The 22,952-nt window shown below is 49.1% G+C and overlaps 1 protein-coding gene across 1 annotated transcript in view; it reads left to right on the top strand.

Annotated features, from left to right (window-relative positions):
- LOC107106953 (oocyte zinc finger protein XlCOF6-like) overlaps positions 1–22,952 on the top strand; it is a gene marked incomplete at its 3' end in the record, with an annotated part of 41,354 nt that overhangs the window by 3,056 nt on the left and 15,346 nt on the right. Inside the window, exons 2-4 of the mRNA XM_015407169.1 lie at positions 2,689–3,385; positions 3,575–3,869; positions 4,089–4,497. Coding sequence (XP_015262655.1) covers positions 2,689–3,385; positions 3,575–3,869; positions 4,089–4,497 — 1,401 coding nt within the window. The remainder of the gene's footprint in view (positions 1–2,688; positions 3,386–3,574; positions 3,870–4,088; positions 4,498–22,952) is intronic.

Below are 22,952 nucleotides of genomic sequence, written 5' to 3'. Positions count from 1 at the left end.
AAAGAAATAACACTGTTTTACCCACTAGATGCAGTGTTTCCCTGAGGAATAAAGAGTAACTTTTCCCCCCCTGACAAAAGTTTTTAAAAAGCCTCAGTGGACCTATATGAGTTCCGAGAAAACCCTTGTTACACGTATTTCTCTGAACGTCCCATTCGACTCTCTCACCAGTTTTAAAACCTGATTTCAAGGTGCCGTTTGCCAACAGGTGTTTGTTCGAGGTTTCATTTGCCCCTGTGGGATTGGTGTGTAAAGGCTTCCAAGGTGTTCCGAATTCTTCATGTTAGTTGCAATATAGTTTCATTATAAAAGAACGCTATTTCTGGATACCAACCTGATAATTGCATACAGTCTGTATTTCTATGGACACTTCAGAAGTACATAAGAGACGCCAATGTTGGATCAGGCCAAAGGCCCATCCAGTCCAACACTCTGTGTCACACAGTGGCCAGAAATACCAGGGGCCATCAGGAGGTCCACCAGTGGGCCCAGGACATCAGAAGCCCTCCCACTGTTGACCCCCCCCCAAGCACCAAGAAGACAGAGCATCACTTGCCCCAGAGTCCCTATCTATACCTTTTCGCTAATAGCCACTGATGGACCTCTGCTCCCTACTCTTGCCCACCAAGTGCAATTCCCTATTGAAGCTGTTTTTAATTGTAGCAACCCCCATTTCCTGCAGCAGTGAATTCCACATGTTAATTTCTCTTTGGGTGGAGATGCACAGCCTGAAGTGCCTCCCCCCCAAGCCACTCCAAAGGCGAAGTGTTGTCTGCACATGCACAGAGAGCATTCCTCTGTTTCATCTCCCTCCACCCCACTCCCGTTTTCAGATTTTTCCACAAAAATGGGGAGATCCACCAATCTTCTTTGTGTGTAAATGTGCCTGATCCCCAGATTTAGGGATCCATTTTGGGTGGTGGTTTCTGGGGGAATATAAGCTGGCCTGTGGAGCAGGGTAAAGTTGTGGTTATACCCCACCCTTCACAACCCAAAGGTGTCTCAGAGCGGCTTACAAACTCCTTTCCCTTCCCCTCCCCACAACAGACACCTTGTGAGGGAGGTGGGGCTGAGAGAGCTCTTGACAGAAACTGCTCTTTTTCAAGGACAGCTCTTGTCACAACTACGGCTTGCCCAAGGTCATCCAGCCAGGTGCAAGTGGAGGAGTGGGGAATCAAACCCGGTTCTCCCAGATTAGAGTCCACGCACTTAACCACTACACCAAACTGACTCTCCAGTTGAGAATGTAGTTCTTGAGAAAACAAGATCAAGAAACCATATGTGACTTTAAGAAACAACATACAGTCAGCAACTAATGGTACCTTTAAAATTTTATGTCAGTAATATAGTTTGTCACTAAGAGCTTTGGGAAGACATTAGAGGGAGGCTGCATTGATCCACATTATTGTCATTCCTCCTAGTGGTGAGTGAGGGTTCTTTTCCTCTCCGGGGAAATGACGGGTAATTATTTCTGTATTAATGTAAGGCACATGTTTTGTTTTAAAACAGCTACGTTAGGAGATTGGTGACGAACACCAATAGAGAGATAGCGTTGAAAAAGACATACGAAACCACTGTTTAATCCTTGAATCTACATGTTTTCAAATAAAGGAGTGATGAATACTGTTCGGGAACTTGAAAAACGAAGACTTTTCAGTCTGCTTTGTACACTCAACAGCTCCGTCAGGACGTCCTAAAGAGTAAACATTCCAGGAGCATAGCCAAAACAGTGTTAAGAACAACTACACCAAGATTTTGTATTGTTTTGTATTGTATTCATATGATTATTTACTGACTTGGCTTATGTCCATGAAATGCACTTCACACAAGAAAGAATGTTGTTTAATTCAGGAAATGTCCTGTATAAGTACCACTGTGTTGAAGTTATAGAAGAGTGATTTTCTTTGGTGAGCCCAGTTTTTCCTACTGTGTCTCTTGAGGGGCTCAGGGATCATTAAATACTGGATATTCCAGAAAAGTTGATGGCTGCTTAAGAGCAGTGAAGGTGGAAGAGACTAAAGGCCCGTGAACTCTTTCTACTGCCTTCACCTCGATACCTTCAGGCCTTACCAACACCCCCCTCAAAAAAACCTGGCACATCTTCCAAAAACCACGAAGGGGGTGGATTTGTATTGAGGAGCCCACTTTTTAAAATCTTGGTTCTCCCTCTGACAGCAAAGAAGCATTTTGGGGAGGCTGAAAACCAGCTATTCCTGGCTCTTGTCACAACTGGAAGGGAAACACTCAGTGCAGTCGCAGGACTGGATATCATGATAACTTCTTGTATTCCCAAGGGCAGAGAATCAAAAGAGCTGAGCAGAAACTCAAACGCAAACAGTGGAGGAATCATTCTTTGTCCCCTTTTCCCTTAAAGCACCTAAAGAGGGGGGAGGGGAGGGAGAGGCATAATACAAGAACAGCTGTACTGGAGGGCCTCGATGGGGCAAAGTGTGACCAGCTGCTCAGTTTGGTTGGAAAGAAGTTCTAATAAAGGAATCGCACACCCATTAATGTCCAGAGCCTGACTGGCCGTTTGGCTTCTTGTGTGGCTCCCGATTAGACCTCTTTCTTTATTCCAGCAGGAAAAAGCCACTGATATATTTAGAGAGAAGATGTAAATTCAGTTGCAGATCAGACCTCCTTGTGTGGGTTCTAACAGGATCTCTCTCTCTCTCTTTGTTCCAACAGGGAATGATCAGAGGAAAGAGGAAGATGAGGAACTTCATCACCTCTTGCCAGATGTAGTCAAGAATGACGACTGGAGAGGAAACTTGAGGAATCAAGGCAGACATAAGAGGCAAAAAAGAAGCCACGTGATCAAGAAGAGGGATAAAACCATTTCTTGCCAAGGGGGGGATTTCCATGAAGCGATTCACATGGCGGAGGAAACATGCAAGTGCTTGGAGTGTGGAATGAACTTCTCAGATCAAATGCAGTATCATATCCATTTACAAATGCACAGTGGAAAGAAGACCCATCAATGCCTGGAGTGTGGGAAGAGCTTCCTTTGTAGAGCAGAACGAATTAGACATCTAAGAACACATACAAGAGAGAAACCTGATAGCAGTTTACATTGTGGCAAGAGCATCTCAGAGAAATCAGACTTTGTTCATTTAGGAGAGAAAACATCTTCTTCAGAGGGTGGGATCACATTCTCTGATAGAAAAAGGGGTAATATAAATCTTTCAAAGGGCAGCATAATGAAGGCCCATAAATCTTTTCGGTGTGGAAAGGACTTAAAACACAGATCACAGCTCCTTGTGCACAAAAGAATCCAGAGAATGGAGAAATGTTCTGAGTACATAGAGGGTGGAAAGAGGTTGAGTCGGAGTGGTACTCTTAAAGACCATCAAAGAATGCACACGGGGGACAAACCTTACAAATGGTCAGAGTGTGGAAGGAGGTTCAGACATAGTGGAAGTCTTCAATATCATCAAAGAACCCAAACAGAGAAAACTTTTGAATGCTCAGAGTGTGGAAAAAGATTCACTTGGAGTGACAGTCTTCAATATCATCAAAAAATCCACACAGGGGAGAAACCTTTTGAATGCTCACAGTGTGCAAAGAGATTTAGTCACAGTAGACAACTTCAGTACCATCAGAGAACCCACATAGGGCAGAAACGTTTTGTGTGCTCAGAGTGTGGAAAGAAATTCAGTCAGAGTGGCAGTCTTCAATGGCATCAAAGAACCCACACAGGGGAGAAGCCTTTTGAATGCTCAGAGTGTGGAAAAAGATTCACTTGGAGTGACAGTCTTCAATATCATCAAAAAATCCACACAGGGGAGAAGCCTTTTGAATGCTCAGAGTGTGGAAAAAGATTCACTTGGAGTGACAGTCTTCAATATCATCAAAAAATCCACACAGAGGAGAAACCTTTTGAATGCTCACAGTGTGGACAGAGATTCATTCAGAGTAACCATCTTCAAGGACATCAGAGAACCCACACAGGGGAGAAACCTTTTGAGTGCTCAGAGTGTGGAAAGAGATTCAGTCAGAGTGGCACTCTTCAACGGCATCAAAGAACCCACACAGGGGAGAAACCTTTTGAATGCTCACAGTGTGGACAGAGATTCATTCAGAGTAACCATCTTCAAGGACATCAGAGAACCCACACAGGGGAGAAACCTTTTGAATGCTCAGAGTGTGGAAAGAAATTCAGTCAGAGTGGCATTCTTCAACGGCATCAAAGAACCCACACAGGGGAGAAACCTTTTGAATGCTCAGAGTGTGGAAAGAAATTTCGTTATAGTGGCCAGGTTCAACGTCACCAGAGAACCCACACAGGGGAGAAACCTTTTGAATGCTCAGAGTGTGGGAAAAGATTCAGTGACAGTGGCAACCTTCAAAAGCATCACCGAACCCACTCAGGGGAGAAACCTTTTGAATGCTCAGAGTGTAAAAAGAGATTCAGTCAGAAAGGCGGTCTTCAGGTGCATCAAAGATCCCACACAGGGGAGAAACCTTTTGAATGCTCAGAGTGTAAAAAGAGATTCAGTCAGAAAGGCGGTCTTCAGGTGCATCAAAGATCCCACACAGGGGAGAAACCTTTTGAATGCTTAGAGTGTGGAAAGAGATTCAGTTTTTGGAGCAATTTTCAAAGACATCTAAAATCCCATGTAGCCGATGAAAAGACCTTTTCTCCTGTTTGACACCTAAAAGACATCTACAGACTATACAAAGCATTGAAATGATGTAAACTGTTGTAAAGAGCCGGAATCTACACAGAAACCTTGCCCTTATTAGGAAGAAACGTTATGAATGGTAGGACTGTGGAAAGAGCCTGAGTCACAGATCTGACTTTCATGTTCTTCAGAGAATCCATATGAGGGTGAACTTCTATAGGGATAGCTGGTTCTGATGATAGACTTCTTCAAATGCTCAGATGTTGGAGGTTCGAAAAGTCTCAGAAAATAGTTACACAACGAAAGGCTTTTTTATCTAGTGTAGTGTAAATGTTAAGAGTGGTAGACTCTAATCTGGAGAACTGGGTTTGGGTCCCCACTCCACCACATTAAGCCGCCTGGGTGACCTTGAGCCAGTCACAGTTCTCTCAGAGCTCTCCCAGCCCCACTTACCTCACAGAGTGTCTGTTGTGGGGAGAGGAAGGGGAGGCGATTGTAAGTCTCTTTTAGGCCCCAGTCACACGAGAGGTTTTGGGCCGGGAGAGGGACGGGTTGGGGGCGGAGCAAACGGGCGCAATCCCACCGGAACCCATCCCTGATCCGGCCCTTCCACCCAAAACAGCGCGGCAAAAATAAATCACCTACCGAGGTGGTTCTTCCGGCAAGGGCGCATCAAGGCCGGCCGTGAAATCGCCGGCGCGTCCTTTCGCCGGCGCATCCCCGGCTGCTGGCCGAACTGCGTATGCTCACACATGTGCAGTTCGGCAGCCTCCCCCTCCCGACTGTGGCTTCCTCCCTGGCATCTGATCGTGCCGGGGAGCAACGGCGCCGCGGCTCAGGGGATCCATGGGATCCCGCCATGGCGTCTCTATTTTGGTGCGGCTCTTATTAGCCACAATTTGCCCGTTGTTTTTCCTGCCGTGTGGCAGGGACCTTAGACTCCTTTGGGTAGAGAAAAGCGGGGTATAAAAGCCAACTCCTCTTCTTCTTCGCAATGGTTGCCCTCCTCTGTGAAACACAGTACTTCAGGGTATCTGCCAAGCTAATTCTTTCTGACATCTGCAGTTTAAAGTATTGGCTGTTATGTAGAAAGTATTAAAGTATTGGCTACTTAATACCTGGACCATCATATCTGCGAGACGGCTTCTTCAAATCTGTGCCGCCATGGTAGGTTCGCTCATCTGAGTGAGCTCTTCTGCAAGAGTCGTACTGTACTAAATGACTCACAAAATTACTTGGATAGATTATTAGGGACTGCGGTGGCCTATGATACTGTGTTCAGCTTACTGAAACTAGGATCCTACTATGTAATTTTGGAATCATTTAATGTGTCGTGGTAACACAGTTTTGCTTAACGCCTGTTTTAGATTTCTGATTGGTTCTACAACCCTAATCCTATTGTGTTTTTTTATTAAATGCTCCAACTGGTTGATTGTATTGACTCACTCTGTGTAATCTCCCTTGAGTCCAAATGAGAAGGGCAAACTAGAAACAGCATAAATAAATAAATAAATAAATAAATAAATAAACTGGCTGAGGCTTCTCATTTCCCCCAACCCCACCCTCTCCAAGGCTCGACCTCCAAATTTGCAGGAATGGGTCAAGTTGTAATTGGCAACACTAGGAAGGCCTGGACCCCATGAGACTTCCCTCAAAGGCCAAAACACCCCTGAAAAGGACCTTGTCCTCTCCCCTTGCTTTTCACTCACAGAAACCCAGGATGAAGCTATGGTTGCCTAGCAACAGATACAGAAGCAATCCATTTCTTAAAGCTACAGGTGCTCCTTTTATTATATGGTGTTTTTTTAAAAGAAAAAAGAAAAAAAGAAAAACATTTTTTCCTAATATATTTCACATTTTCCTTCCCGGACAAAAGTTGAAAAAAGCTTCAGTGGACCTTTATAAGTTCCGAGAAAACCCTTTTTACATATATTTCTCTAAATACCTCATTCAACTCTCACCAGTTTCAAAACCTGATTCCAAACTGCCGTTTGCCAAGGTTTCATTTACCCCTGTGGGATTCCTGTATAGAGGCTTTGAAGGTTTTCCAAATTCATTTTTTTTCTCTTTCCCATATACGTTGCTTGTGATATAGTTTCATTAAGAAACAACACAATTTCTGGATATCGGCCTGCTCATTAAATGAAATCTGCATCTCCAACTCTCCATCTGTTATTTGCACCTTGTTCTCCCTCTCCCCATGCAGCAGAAGGACAAGTATCCCTAGTCTGTGAACTAACACCAGCATCACCTTCAGAAAGTGTGCATTGGACCGGGATGTGCCTCAAGAAGAAGAAGAAGAGATTGGATTTATACCCCGCCCTTCACTACCCGAAGGGGTCTCAGAGCGGCTTCCAGTCTCCTTTCCCTTCACCTCCCCACAACAGACACCCTGTGAGGTCGGTGGGACTGAGAGAGCTCTTGACAGAAACTGCTGTTTTTTCAAGAATGGCTCTTATCAGAACTACGGCTTGCCCAAGGTCATCCAGCAGCTGCAAGTGGAGGTGTGGGGAATCAAACCCGATTCTCCCAGATTAGAGTCCGCGCACTTAAACACTATACCATACAGATTGGATTTATACCCCCGCCTTCACTACTCGAAGGTGTCTCAGAGCGGCTTACAAACTCCTTTTCCCTTCCCCTCCCCACAACAGACACCCTGTGAGCAATGCTCCCTCTAAGCTGTGGAGTCCTGTGAGCAAAAATTCTACTTTGTGAGCTGCTGGCATTAAAGTTGTGAGCAAGCAATCTAGCTACTGCATATATTAGTTTGCTCTGGAGCCATCTTTCCTAAGACAAAAATGTGTGAGCCGGAGACTAAAAAAGTATGAGCTAGCTCACATTAACTCAGCTTAGAGGGAACACTGCCTGTGAGGAAGGTGGGGCTGAGAGAGCCCTTGACAGAAACTGCTCTTTTTCAAGGACAGCTCTGACAGAACTACGGCTTGCCCAAGGTCATCCAGCAGGTGCAAGTGAAGGAGTAGGGAATCAAACCCGGTTCTCCCAGATTAGAGTCCGCGCACTTAGCCACAACACCAAACTGGCTGCCGTTCTCTGGGAGCCCCAAAATGGTGCCAAGGATTGTCCCTGGCATGGAAAAAGGACATTAAAGCCCTTATACACCAGCTGTGACAGCAGCAGAAATGCCAGGAACCACGCAAGGGAGTAGAGTCCCAGGGAGAATAGACCCTGCAGCACCCCTAGACTGGCAGGAACTCCAGAAGTGAGTCCAGAGAAAGGAGGGTTCCCAAAGTAGGTTGCGACCTGAAGAATGTTGATGGGGCACTGGGACAGATGAGGCCAGAAGGTCCCTCAGATCTATGGGGAGGGATTGTCGCCAGGGGTTCGGATTGGGAAACTTCTGGATATTTGGGGGTGGAGCCTGGGGACGACAGGGCCCTGAGTGGGGTACAATGCCATATACTGTCCACCTTCCAGAGCAACCATTTTCTCCAGGGGAACTGATCTCTGCAGTCTGGGGATGTGCTGTGATTCTGGGGATCCACAGGTCCCACCTGGAGGCTGGCACCCCTACTGCTCGGCCAAGGCTGTGAAGGGTCCACATTAACAGTCCTTCCCTCTATTCCATGCCCTCAATGTCCTCTCAGCCCCACCCCTCAGGAGTATGTCTTCCGCCTGGAGTTAGCAGGCTTTTAAAAACCATTCAACAAGTTGTGGTTTTTCAACACTTCTTTTTGTAATTTGCTCTTAAGGGCTGTTTCTGTCCCAAGTGACAGTTCCCTTTCCTCCTAAAGCAGTGGTGGCGAACCTATGGCACGGGTACCAGAGGTGGCACTCAGAGCCCTCTCTGTGGGCACGCGTGCCATCGCCCCAGCCAGGCCCGGACCATCATTAAAGTGTCGAATTCTCTGCCAAATAATTTTAAGCAAATGAAAACATTTGGGACGGCTTTCCTTACTTTGTTTGGATCGTCTTAAGTTAATGTGTGAGTTGTTTTTTCTAAAGTAAAACCTCAGTATTCAGGTTAAATTGCCGTGTTGGCACTTTGCGATAAATAAGTGGGCTTTGGGTCGCAGTTTGGACACTCGGTCTCTAAAAGGTTCGCCATCACTGTCCTATAGTGTCTAGCTACCCCTCGTTTCTTTGTAGTTTAATAGTAAAGGTAAAGGTTTCCCTTGCTCGAAAGCCAGTCGAATCCAACTCTAGGGTTGCGGTGCTCATCTCCGTTTCAAAGCCGAAGAGCCAGCGCTGTCCAAAGACGTTTCCGTGGTCATGTGGCCGGCATGACTAAACACCAAGGCGCAGGAAATGCTGTTACCTTCCCACCGAAGTGGTCCCTATTTGTCTACTTGCAATTTCTTGCTTTCAAACTGCTAGGTTGGCAGGAGCTGGAACAAGGGGAGCTCACTCCGTCATGCGGCACACTCCGGTCTCGAACTGCTGAATGACTGACCTTCCACAGCCTGCAGTTCAGCGTCTTAACCACTTGAGCCACCTTTTAGTTTAATAGAAAATGGAATTAAAAAATCCCAGGGGGGGAGCTAAAAAAAGAAAGAAAGAATACAGGATGGTTCAGAGAGGTCCATCAGTGGCTATTAGCCACAAGGTATAGATAGGGGTTCTGGGGCAAGTGATGCTCTGTCTTCTTGGTGCTTGGGGGGAGGGGTCAACAGTGGGAGGGCTTCTAGTGTCCTGGCCCCACTGGTGGACCTCCTGAGGGCACCTGGTATTTCTGGCCACTGTGTGACACAGAGTGTTGGACTGGATGGGCCTTTGGCCTGATCCAACATTGGCGTCTCTTATGTTCTTATATGAACTCTAGGTCTGGGGCAAGGGATGCTCTGTCTTATTGGTGCTTGGGGAGGTGGTCAACAGTGGGAGGGCTCCTAGTGTCCTGGCCCCACTGGTGGACCTTCTGAGGGCACCTGGTATTTCTGGCCACTGTGTGACACAGAGTGTTGGACTGAATGGGCCTTTGGCCTGATCCAACGTTGGCGTCTCTTATGTTCTTATAGGCTCTTTTCCTAAAGGGAATGGAACTGTGGACCACCAGGGCCATATAGCGTGTGTTTTCCGTTTGCCAAGTGAGTTCTTCTGCTCTCTTGTTTTATAATTTAGGGGGGGGGAGTATTCCAGAGCAGCCCCCCCCCCAGTCCATCCGGGTCTGCGAAGGATAGTCAGCATTTCCCATTGGTCTGCAGCACTGAAGGGGTTAAAGGAACGGAGCTGCTGGCTAGATAGGCAGAGCAAGTTGGGGGGTGAAGGAAGAGGGGAAAGGGGACGTGGCTAGTGAATGGCGAAGGAGGGGAGGAGGGCGGCCGGCAGATCATCCGCAGCCGGGAGGAGGAGGACCCTTTGCAGCCGGATCCTGGGAGGGCTTGCTCACGACTAGGTCATTGGGAGAGGGGAGGGGAAAGCTTTTCATTTTTAGCACAGAGGAATGCTCATAACAGTGTGCGGAGAGAGTTTTAGGCGGAATCTGCATTGTGTCCCAGCCTTTTGACTCCGTCTTTATTGTGTAGTGGGTTGCTGCATGGAGAGACGACAGACAACAACGTAGTGCATAGCACGCTTTATTGGCACACAACAAGACATACATACAAACGGCCGGCAGGCCAACTATATACACCCCTGGGGACACACCCCTGGTCACCATTGGTGGGTTTGAATCTCCCGCCACGGATCCCATTGGCTCCCCAGTGGAGGGACTAGGATGCTAGTCCCTATTGTTCTCCCAGAGTCAAGCTCTGGCAGTTCCGGCTGACCGCTGGCCCCCCCGGTGTCCCAGCCTTTTTACTCCGTCTTCGAAAAAGCGGTCTACATTGGGTGTCGTTTTCACACCTCAAGAGTGCTAGCGTACTTTTGCACGTCCACATATGTTTATCGTCCTGGGGGGGGCTCCACGGTTACTGCACCTCTGCAGCTGCTTTAAAAGGATCTTCTCCAAACAACACTCAAACAAGCATAGAGGAAGACGGCGTCACAGCAGCACGAAACGATTTCAAAATGCAAATGCAGATTCGCCCTTAACCTGCAATTCCCTTAAGGTGCGTTTGACTTTTGCTGGCCACCTGGATGGCCCTCGAGGCGGGAGGGAGGCGGGGGTCTGCATTTTCTCAATGAGGATGGAAAAGGGTAAAAGTCGGATGAAATTCCACGGAGGGCGAGAAGGGAGTCATTCACGGGGATCGGCTCCTTCGCCTGCCAGGCGCTTCATTCAGGCCCCCCCCCATCTCCCGTCTCCCTGAGGCCTCCCCCCACCCCATCCGCCGCCCTCGTCCATCCAAGGCAGCCCCCCCTCCCCTGGAGAGACGCCCCCTCCCCAGCTGCAGCTTCCCCTCTGCTAGGGGCTTTCCTTCTGATCTAGCAGGCAGTGGCGGACCCGGACCTTGACCTGTTCTGGGCGTGGGAGCCCCTTCTCAACCACAAGAAATGGGTATCAGAGAATACTCTGAGGTCAGTATTCAGTACTTCTCCCCATTGGCTTATGATTCTGTCACTAAGATAACCTTATCTTAATAACAAACTCTTAAAGTCCTGTCTCAGAAAAAAACAACAACCATAAGATAACCTTATCTTAATAACAAGCTCCCATCAATTTTGTTGAAAAACTCACTCATTTAAAATATGTATATATATATAGAATCACAGAATGTTAGAGTTAGAAGGGACCTCGCAGGTCATCTAGTCCAACCCGCTGCAATCTGCAGGAGCCTAGCCGAAAGACAGCCCTACATGGTCCTCCAGCCTACGCTTGAAAACGTTCAGCGAGGGCGCATCCACCACCTCCCAAGGCAGGCTGTTCCACTGCTCAACCACTCTTACAGTTAGGAAGTTTCTCCTGATATTTAGACAGTAATGTCTCACTTGTAATTTCCACCCGTTAGATCTAGTCTTGCAATCCAGAGCAAGAGAGAATAGATCTGCTCCATCTTCTACGTGATAGCCCTTCAGATACTTGAAGACTGCAATCATGTCCCCTCTAAGCCTTCTCTTTCCCAGGCTAAACAGACCCAACTCTTTCAGCCTTTCCTCCTAAGACTTGGATTCCAACCCTCTCACCATCCCGGTTGCCCTCTTCTGGACACGCTCGAGCTTGTCAACATCCTTCCTAAAATGTGGTGCCCAAAACTGGACACAGGACTCCAGGTGGGGCCTGACCATAGCAGAATAGAGCGGAACGACCACTTCCCTTGATCTGGACACAATGCTTCTGTTAATGCACCCTAAGATTGCATTCGCTTTCTTCGCAGCCACTTTCTTCGCGCTGCAGGCTCATGTTTAGCTTGTGATCAACCAGAACACCTAGATCCCTTTCACATGTGCTGCTGTCAAGCCAAGTCCCTCCCATTCTATATTTATGCCTTTGATTTTTTGTACCTAAGCATTGGACTTTGCATTTATCTTTATTGAAATTCATTTTATTTGTCTCCGCCCACCGTTCAAGCCTATCTAGTTAATTTTGAATCCTACTCTGTCTTCTTCAGAATTAGCAATCCCACCCAGGTTCATGTCATCTGCAAATTTGATAAGCATCCCCCCTATGTCTTCCTCCAGGTCACTGATAAAAACATTGAACACCACCAGGCCAAGGACCGAGCCCTGCGGCACTCCACACGAGACTTCCCTCCACGTAGACACAGAGCCATTTACGAGCTCTCCTTGGGTACGATTTTTCAACCAACTATGAATCCGTCCAAAGGTTGCACCATCCAGCCCCCCCAGGATTTCAGCCCCCCCCCAGGATTAGGGGCCCTGAAGCTGAAGCTTCAATAGTTTCATAGTAGAGCCACCCCTGCCCCTGGAGCAACCTTTGTGTGTGTGTGTGTGGGGGGGAGTCTCTTGACCAGGGCTGGTGATTTTAGCTCTATTCTCCTCTGGTTCCTTTCTGCCTTTTTGATAACTTTTCCTTTCCCTCTTCACAGTCCCCGTGGAAAAGGCCGTCTTCCCAGAATCTGAGGCGACCCAAGAGAAGGGGAAGGAGATGGAAGAGGAGGACCCGGAAGGACCCGGAAGTTACCAGAGAGCAAGCAATGGTTCCCATCCCTCTCGAGCAGGGCGTGGGGTTGAATCCTGGGAAAGAGCCGTGGCGGAGATCCTGGCTAAGGACACCATGACCTCAAATGTCCATTGCCAGTGCTTCCGGCAGTTCCGCTACCAGGAGGCCGACGGGCCCCGGGAGGTTTGCAGCCAGCTCCATGGACTTTGCAGCCACTGGCTGGAGCCGGAGAGCCACACCAAGAAGCAGATGCTGGACCTGGTGATCCTGGAGCAGTTCCTGACTTTCCTGCCCCAGGGAATGCAGGGCTGGGTCAGAGGGTGCGGGCCGGAGACCAGTTCCCAGACGGTGGCCCTGGCGGAAGGCTTCCTCCTGAGTCAGGCAGAGGAGAAGAAGCAGGCAGAGCAGGTGAGGGGGTTTCCTTCGCTCAGTTCAAGCAGTGACATTATCCAAATATATTTCTACCTGGAGTGAATTCACTCGGCTGGGAAGAAAACCCAACCCTGATTCCTGCCCCTGTGTTTGAAGCAGCGCTGCTGGTCAGTGAGGGATGAGGAGTCTGTGAGTGGGGCAGGATTCGTCCCCTCAGCCTGTTCGATTCCTTCTCTGACCTGTGTCCCTTGCTGTTGTTTCAGCTGTGGGGACCATCTGTGAAGAGGGCGGCGAAGTTCTCTGAGGCAGAAGGAGCTCCGTCGGAGGAAGGTAAGAGGACGTAGGCCCAAAAGCGTGCCCAAAATGCCCGGTCAAGTGGTAAGGGTGCCTCCCGCCCAGATGAGATCAGGGCACCTGGTCAATTCGTTGGGTAGGTTTGGGACAGGAGGAAAAGGAAGTCCTTCTGCTCACTATGCAGAGTGGACTTCTGGGACTTAGTGCCCCAAGGGTGTAGTGATGGCCACTCACTTGAAGGGGGAGTAGACACATTCATGGAAGGCAATTCCAGTCTTATTGACATTAATTAAAATCATTGCATCTCACCTTCCTTCTTTCCATCAGAAGGACTCAAGGTGGCTCAAATAAGAAAAGGAAGACAAATTTGGGTGCAGCTAATATTATTATTATTATTATTATTATTATATAATTGATCGCTCTTTCCCACAGGTAGGGATTTACAGTTACTCTTGAGACAGTTGGACTAACAATATTTGTGGGGATAGGGAAGACAAACATACAGCATTGATTACACACACATTGCAGCTAGCCGGGCTTCATCTGCGGGCTGGGTCAGTCGTGTTCCTACGGCATCTTGTCGGTTGGCTGATGACATCTGGCTTCTTGATGTTGTGCAGCCACACACTGCCGCCGCCTGGCCGACTCGCTTCACTGCAGAGAAACCGACACAGTTCTTTCGTCTTTCCGGTCGCCGCGCCTCAGAAGTTGCCCTCGGCAGCTAACACCTTCCCGAAGGGAGGGGTGTGCCCACCCCCTTACGGGTGGTCCCCAATTTATCTACTCGCCGAAGCTTTCGAATCGCTGGGTAGACGATGAGCTAGGACAAGGCTTGGTTGCTCACACCAGCACGGGGCTAGAACTGCCAAAGCATGGCAGTTCAGATGTTATTGTTAAGCAGGGAAAAATCCCCTGCGCTTTTTGTAGCAGAAACTCCTTTGCACATTAGGCGACACACACCCTTAATGTAGCCAGTTCTCCAAGAGCTTAACAGTAGCCCCTGGAAGAAGAGCTCTGTAAGCTCTTGGAGGATTGGCTACATTAGGGGTATGTGGCCTAATATGCAAAGGAGTTCCTGCTACGAAAAGAGCCCTGACCGTGGTAAATAAGTGGAACCTCCGTGTTCTCCTGACCCGGATGACCCAGACTAGACCAGTCTCATCAGATCCTGGAAGCGAAGCAGAGTCAGCTCTGGTTGGTACTTGGATGGGAGACCAGCAAAGAAGTCCAGGGTTGCTCCGCAGAGGCAGGCAATGGCGCACCATCCCTGAACGTCTCTTGTCTTGAATAACTGTGGGGTCACCGTAAGCCGGCTGTGATTTGAGGCCACTTTCCACACACACAGGTTCATACCATGTTTCGAGGCAGACAATCTTCTAGAACCCGTTGCCAGAGGCCAGCAATTCGGTTCCTGTGCCCCTGCCTAAAGGATTTCCAGGGACGCCTGGCAGGCCGCAGTCACAAAGAGGATACTGAACCAGGGACGCCGTCACGTATTTGAGCTCCAGAATTCACAGGGCACATTTCAAGTCTCACGGGCACCTGGAGCTTCTCTTTTGCATATCCCACAGTTTACTAAACGTCATGACAAATTTTTCTGAGTGTGTAGAGGGCGAAGTTTCACAACTCTGAGAAGGGGTGTGTGTATGTGTGCGTGTGAAGGGGGTGGAGGACTGGAACAAGCAAATGAACTCAGGAGTCTAGGCTGACGCCCTTCCTTCCTCCTTTGTCTCTCTTATCCCCTCAGGTGGTGAAGAAACAGTGCTGAGCCATTGATTTTGTAGAGGTCTGGAAAGGGCTCCGGAACCTCCACTCCAGGTTAGAAGAGGTGACTGGCTCCCCCTTTTTCTCAAGGGGGCTTTTGCTCCTGCAGTTCCTGCTAAGGGGCCTGAGCGACAGGTTCTAAAGGCCGCTCCCTTCACCCCTGCCAAGCCTTCCTGTACACCCCCCCCCCCAGACTGCCCCCTTCCGGTGTGCATTCTCTGCCTGGCGTGATCTCTGACGAGGGAATCTCCTTTTTCTTTTCAGTATTCCTTTTCCTTTGAGGAGGTGGCCGTGAGTTTCACTGAGGCGGAGTGGGCCCTGCTGGATCCAGGCCAGAGAGCTCTCCACAGGGAAGTCATGCTGGAGAACTACAGGACCGTGGCGTCCCTGGATAAGGATCTTCCATGGGTGGGGAAGGTGCCAACTGCCGCCTCTGGGGATGATGCGGGGATCAAAATTTTGAACAGTGATACGTTGTTTTGATGCCGGCTCAGCTACTCTCCCCCCCCCCCGGTTTGGGGTCTCCACGACTGGGGTGGCAGTGAAAGTGGTGTTTAGCGTGGCTGGGTAGACTGGGGCAACTGAGGCCAGTATTATGGCCATCACCCAAGCCAGAGAAAGCGTCCTGAGCTGAGGCCAAGTTGGGGATGAGAGACCCTTAGAAATACTCTGGAAGGGGCCACAACCAAATTTCTCAGTTGTCAGTCTTTACTGCATGCCCTTAAGAACATAGGAACAGATTAATGTAAGAAGAGCCCTGCTGGATCATACCAGTGAGGGTTCCTGTAATCCAGCCTCCTGTGGCCAGCCAGTTCCTCTGGAGGGCCAACAACAGGGCAGAGAGGCCGAGGCCTTCCCTTGATGTTGCCCTCTGGCACTGGGATGCCTCTGAGTGTGGAGGTTCCCCTCAGTCACCGTGACTCGTAGCCACTGATAGACCAGTCCTCCATGAATCTGTCTGTTGTTCAGGGTGGTGAAAACCAGTGAGGATTGTGAGGCTCTCCAAAGGGATCTGTCAAAGATGGGCGAGTGGGCGTCAACATGGCAAACGGGGTTCAATGTGGCCAAGTGCAAGGTGATGCACACTGGAGCCAAAAATCCTAAATATAAATACATGTTGATGGGGTCTGAACTGGCAGAGACTGATCAAGAGAGAGATCTTGGAGTTGTAGTAGATAACTCACTGAAAATGTCGAGACAGTGTGTGACTGCAATAAAGAAGGCCAATGCTATGCTGGGGATTATTAGGAAGGGTATTGTAAACAGATCAGCCAATATCATAATGCCCCTATATAAATCAATGGTGAGACCTCATTTGGAATACTGTGTGCAGTTCTGGGCACCACACCTTAAAAAGGATATTATAGCTTTGGAAAAAGTGCAGAAAAGGGCAACTCGAATGATAAAAGGGTTGGAACACTTTCCCTATGAGGAAAGGTTAAAGCACTTAGGGCTCTTTAGCTTGGAGAAAAGACGACTAAGGGGTGACATGATCGAGGTTTATAAGATTATGCATGGGAAAGAGCAGGTAGAGAAAGAGGTACTTTTCTCCCTTTCTCACAATACAAGAACCCGTGGGCACTCCATGAAATTGCTGAGCGGTCGGGTTAGAACGGATAAAAGGAAGTACTTCTTCACCCAAAGAGTGATTAACACATGGAATTCACTGCCACAGGAAGTGGTGGGTGCTACAAGCATGGACGGCTTCAAAAGGCAACAGTGGGAGGGCTTCTAATGTCCTGGCCCCACTGGTGGACCTCCTGATGGCACCTGGTATTTTTGTCCACTGTGTGACAGAGTGTTGGACTAGATGGGCCGCTCCTGTGTGCTCCTGCAGAAAATGACCCCTGGGCACAAGCCATATAAAAATCTAAAGTGTAGTGGGTTAGACGCATGAGGAAAACTCGTAGACTGATGTAGTGATCAGCATAGTTTACTGGTACACAACAAAAGACGACAAACCACGGCCGGCTGGCCAACTACCGTGTTTCCCCAAAAATGAGACACTGTCTTATATTTATTTTTTCTCAAGAAGACACACTAGGGCCTATACCACAAATGCATAGAAATCCTGCTAGGGCTTATTTTTGGGGTAGGTCTTATTTTCGGGGAAACAGGGTTTATACAAGCCAGGGGACACACCCCTGGGTCCCATTGGCGGGTTTGAATCTCCCGCCAAGGTCCCATTGGTCCCCCAGTGGAGAGACCAGGAGCCTAGTCCCCATTGTTACTCCGGATTCAAGCTCAGGAGTGTGCGCTGGCCTCTGGTGGCGGCCAGCGGACACAACAAAATCCCAGGGAGTGCCACAGACGTGAGTTCAAATACCCACCTGCAGCAGTGTTTCACAGACTGGGCGCACAGGGAGAGAACGCAGTTTGTTCCAACCGCATCGCCCCCTGCCCCATCACTCTACACTTCACTTGGTGAAGGCAGCCGTAACACAATGTGAAAGTCTCCTGCCTGCACTGGGGTTTGGGTAGGAGGGATAGCATCCTTTTGCCAGGCGAGAAAGGCACAGCCCCCCACCCCCAAGGCAACACAACAGGGAGGGACACAGGGGCACAGTCCCCGGAGGGTTGGGTTCGGGTCTTGCTACGGGGGAGGCCAGCAAGGATACAAAACTCGCCTTTTGGTGGCCCAAAGGATGACTCGTTCATGCTGATTGGAGCGACAAGATGCCAGTTATTCTGACTGGTCCCTCCCCCCTCCCAGATGTTGGGTTGCCAGTGTCCAGGTAGGTCCTGGAGATCCCCTGGGAGCTGGACTCCAGAGAGATCGATTTAGGGGCAGAAAGTGGCTGCTTTGGAGGGCGGACTCTGTGCCATTTTGCCCCGGCCTCCCCAGGCTCCGGCCCCCGATTTCCAGGAATTTCCCAACCCTGAGTTGGCAATCTGGTTCATCTGGCAGAGTCTCTTGCCTCTCCCGGCCCCTGTGCATCCCAGCAGCCCTCCTGCCCTGCCCGGGTATGAGTGGCGCGTTGTGGAGGACAATTGTCATTCAAGGAGATGGTGGGTGAGCTGTGAATTTCTCTCTCTCTCTCTGCTAGATTGCCCTGTGACCGCTCCGGGCAGGAAGGGCTTCATGGTACCAGGGTTTTCCTTCAGACATATTCCTCTTTCTTAGTAACTGCCCTCTTGGGTGTTAGGGGAGGTGCACACCTGGTGTTAGAATGCAGGAGATGTCTTATTGGTGTAGTGGTTAGGAGCGCGGACTCTAATCTGGGAGAACTGGGTTTGATTCCCCACTTCTCCACAGACAGCTGCTGGTGTGACCTTGGGTCAGTCACAAGTTCTTTCAGGGGCAGTCACTGAGAGAGCTCTCTCAGCCCCACCTACCTCACAGGGTGTCTGTTGTGGGGAGGGGAAGGGGAAGGAGATTGTGAGCCGCTCTGAGACTCCTTCGGGTAGTGAAGAGTGGGGTATAAATCCACTCTCCTCCTCCTCTCTCCAGCTCAAGGCTAGGCACAAGATTCCCCCCCTCCTCTTTTTCACACACATGCACTAACAGTAGCTATAAGTTGGGGCGCGGGGGTGTGTGTGTTACTCTTTTTCTTTGGAACTTTAGCTCCAACCGGGACGCAGACTTCTGCTGAACACTTTGGCTGACACCCAGGAGTCCCCGCTGCTATTTGGGGGGGGTTCCCACAGCTAAGAGGGACGTGGGTACAATTCTTTATTATTCTCTGTCTATGTGGTTAATTTACGTTAAGAATGCAACTGTTTTCCTTTTACCACTGGGGTGTTCATTGATTTTTGAAAAGTACGCAGACGGAGAGTGATTTCAGCAAAGCGTACTTTATTCGATCAGGAACAAGACGACTTTGGCCGGCTTGCAGGCCGGCTTATATTCCCCGAGAAACCGCCTCCCAAAACACACACCCCACTTCCCAATAGGTTATTTACAGTGGCCGAGAGTCCCATTGGCTCTCGGCCAGGAACCTAGCCCCCTGATTGGAGCGGGCTAGGATCCGTATAGTCCATTGTCTCTTGGAGCGAAGCTCGACGTTTGTCTCTGGACTTGTCTGGACTGGATACATTACAATTTTGAAACCCTTTGGGGGGAAAGAACCATCTGTCTCTTGGCAACACACCGGGAGAGGCTTCAGGAAGTGGACTGGGCCCCATTCCACACGCAAACCACACATCTGGCACAATAGCATCCTAAAATGATGGTCACAGTCACAGAACAGACCGAAAAAAGAAGAAACTGTGAGGTAACTGAGCTAGAGAATATTTAAATAGCGATCACAAAACGTATACAAAAATGTGTATCCAAAAATCTACATATATAAATGCACAAAGGCAGTTTGAAATGGTGAAATTGACGATGATCTCCGGAACGGTCTAACATTTCGATAAATCTCTAGCGCAGTTACCTCACGGTTTCTTCTTTTTTCGGTCTACAATCCCATTCTAAGCCAGCGTCAGATTTACATTTGCCCTACACCAGCAAGGCTTCGGTGCAGTTTGGGTGGCAACGTCTCCTGACACACTTAGGAGCCGTCCAGAGTTCTTCAAGGACTGGGCATAGGTTTCTTACCAAAACAGGCCGGACTCTGGAAAATGGCCCTTCTGTCAGGGTGAGTTGGGCCCCCTCACGTGGCTGCTTGGACAGAGTTCTTACCTGACATTTCAGGCCTCGTGAAGAGATGTATACAATGGTATAGGCGTCACCAGTCCCTCTCGTCCTTTTGGGGGCTCTGGTTTACCTTAAGAATTAGCCTGTAGGACAAACAGAGCCTAAGGAATGAGAGGCTAAGCTTGTAAGGTAGCTTGGTGTAGTGGTTAGGACACAGTGTTCCCTCTAAGCTGAGTTAGTGTGAGCTAGCTCACAGTTTTTTAGCCTCCGGCTCACACAATTTTGTCTTAGCGCAGGAAGGATGGCTCCAGGGCAAAGTAATTTATGCAGTAGCCAGATTACCTGCTCACAACTTTAATGCCAGTAGCTCACAAAGTAGAATCTTTGCTCACAAGACTCCACAGCTTAGAGGGAACATTGGTTAGGAGCGCGGACTCTAATCTGGGAGAACTGGGTTTGATTCCCCACTCCTGCACAGGCAGCTGCTGGTGTGACCTCGGGTCAGTCACAAGTTCTTTCAGAGCTGTTCTCTCAAAAGCAGTCCTCGAAAGAGCTCTCTCAGCCCCACCCACCTCACAGGGTGTCTGTTGTGGGGAGGGGGAGGGAAAGATTGTAAGCCGCTCTGAGACTCCTTTGGGTAGTGAAGGGGTGGGGTATAAATCCAGTCTCCTCTTCTTCTAACATCTCTAAAGAGCCAAACAGAGACGCTTCACTTTCCCCTAAAAACCAAGACGGCATATCTAAAATAACTTGGTATGTAATACAGCAAATTGATATTAAAGCCGGTCTACAAAGCACCAGAAGCACTTTTGTTCTGATCTGCCAGGGCGATTCTCATGTGTCCCCTGAGCATAAGAAAACTTATGCTCGGTGGTGTATCGCCGTTCTCATTTTGCCTTGTGACGTAAGACTGCCTGTGTCTCTCTTTCCCCCAGAGAGAAGCCTTCACTTATAAAGGCATCTTTTCACATAAGAACATAAGAGAACATAAGAGACGCCAATGTTGGATCAGGCCAAAGGCCCATCCAGTCCAACACTCTGTGTCACACAGTGGCCAGAAATACCAGTGCCATCAGGAGGTCCACCAGTGGGGCCAGGACATTAGAAGCCCTCCCACTGTTGACCCCCCCCCCAAGCACCAAGATGACAGAGCATCACTTGCCCCAGAGCCCCTAGCTATACCTTGTGGCTAATAGCCACTGATGGACCTCTGCTCCATATGCTTATCTAATTCCCTTTTGAAGCCGTCCATGCTTGTAGCACCCACCACTTCCTGTGGCAGTGAATTCCATGTGTTAATCACTCTTTGGGTGAAGAAGTACTTCCTTTTATCCGTTCTAACCCGACCGCTCAGCAGTTTCATGGAGTGCCCACGAGTTCTTGTATTGTGAGAAAGGGAGAAAAGTACCTCTTTCTTTACCTGCTCTTTCCCATGCATAATCTTATAAACCTCGATCATGTCACCCCTCAATCGTCGTTTCTCCAAGCTAAAGAGCCCTAAGCGCTTTAACCTTTCCTCATAGGGAAAGTGTTCCAACCCGTTTATCATTCGAGTTGCCCTTTTCTGCACTTTTTCCAAAGCTATAATATCCTTTTTAAGGTGTGGTGCCCAGAACTGCACACAGTATTCCAAATGAGGTCTCACCATTGATTTATAGAGGGGCATTATTATATTGCATTATATAGGGGCATATTATATAGGGGCATTATTATATTCACAGGTGGAGGTGACTCAACAGAAGGGGAAGGAGATGGAATAGCAGGATGTGGAACTGGCAAGACGGCAAACAAAGACTCCCTTTCAGTTCTGGGAAAGAGCTGTGCCGGAGACCCTGGCTAAGGACACCGTGACCTCAGATGTCCATCACCAGCGCTTCCGGCAGTTCCGCTACTGTGAGGCCGACGGGCCCCGAGAGGTTTGCAGCCAGCTCCATGGACTTTGCAGCCACTGGCTGGAGCCGGAGAGGCACACCAAGAAGCAGATCCTGGACCTGGTGATCCTGGAGCAGTTCCTGACTCTCCTGCCCCAGGAAATGCAGGGCTGGGTCAGAGGATGCGGGCCGGAGACCAGTTCCCAGGCGGTGGCCCTGGCGGAAAGTTTCCTCCTGAGTCAGGCAGGACAGGTGAGGGGATTTCTTCCAATAATATTCCTCCAATAATATTCCCATGCAATAATATTGCATTGGAGGAAATATTGGATTTCCTCCAATGCAAGCAACGATATCTGGCCTTACCCTGACGTGTCCCTGACAGATGTTTGTCCAACTGTGAATCATCCAAATGGGAGATTTTACAGCCTCCATTGGCACCCTCTTCTAGGAGAGAAGAAGAAGAGATTGGATTTATACCCTGCCCTTCACTACCCAAAGATGTCTCAGAGCGGCTTACAAACTCCTTTCCCTTCCCCACCCCCACAACAGACACCCTGTTTAAGGTGGGTGGGGCTGAGAGAGCTCTGACAGAAACTGCTCTTTTTTCAAGAACAGCTCTTATCAGAACTACGGCTTGCCCAAGGCCATCCAGCCAGGTGCAAGTGGAGGAGTGAGGAATCAAACCCGGTTCTCCCAGACTAGAGTCCAGATAACTCACCAGGTCTGCTGATGAATGGTGCAGAGTCTGGGAGTGGGGCAGGGCACCCGTCTATTTAAAAGTAGGAGTTAAATAGACAGGCGTCTATTTAAAAAGTAGGAGTTAAGTAGACACTCGTCTATTTAAAAAGTAGTAGACAGGCGTCTATTTAAAAAGTAGTAGACTGATGATAGATGTATAGATTATGTTGTTATTAGTACTAGCTAATTTTTGTTAAAATTGAGGTGGTTTTATCTAACTTTAACAGTTGTATGCATTTTTAATACTTCAATAAAAAAGTGTTGAAAATAAAAAGTAGTAGACGCTCGTCTATTTAAAAAGTAGGAGAAGTAGACAGGCGTCTATTTAAAAAGTAGGAGTTAAGTAGACGCTCGTCTATTTTAAAAGTAGGAGTTTAGACACGCGTCTATTTAAAAAGCGGGGTCTAACCCCCTCACCCCACTTTGAGTTTAAGGGCCCTGATCCTCGGCGGATGACTAAGGAGCTGGGAGGCAGGCAAGGAGGGAGCCGGGATCCAGCGCCAGCACCGGATCCTCTGGGAAGCGCCGCCTCTCGTGCAGCGTGACTCCCGAGCAGACCCACTGAGCTGCACGGGGCGTCGCGGGGCGGCCGCCTGGCTGAAGACCCTTCCTGGAGAGGAGGAGGAGGGGGGGGGATGCATTGCCCCTTCCTCTGCAGCACCGAAAGGGTTAAAAGCGGCGAGCGGCTGGCTAGAGAAGCCGAACCAGGAAGGGGGGGCGGGAAGAGAGGAGAGGCGCTTTTCCTGGGG

This window comes from Gekko japonicus, unplaced genomic scaffold (assembly GCF_001447785.1).
Source record: "Gekko japonicus isolate JY-2015 unplaced genomic scaffold, Gekko_japonicus_V1.1 scaffold4332, whole genome shotgun sequence".
NCBI lineage: Eukaryota > Metazoa > Chordata > Lepidosauria > Squamata > Gekkonidae > Gekko > Gekko japonicus.
Note: the sequence above shows the minus strand (reverse complement) of the source record. Positions and strands in the feature narration are given on the sequence as shown.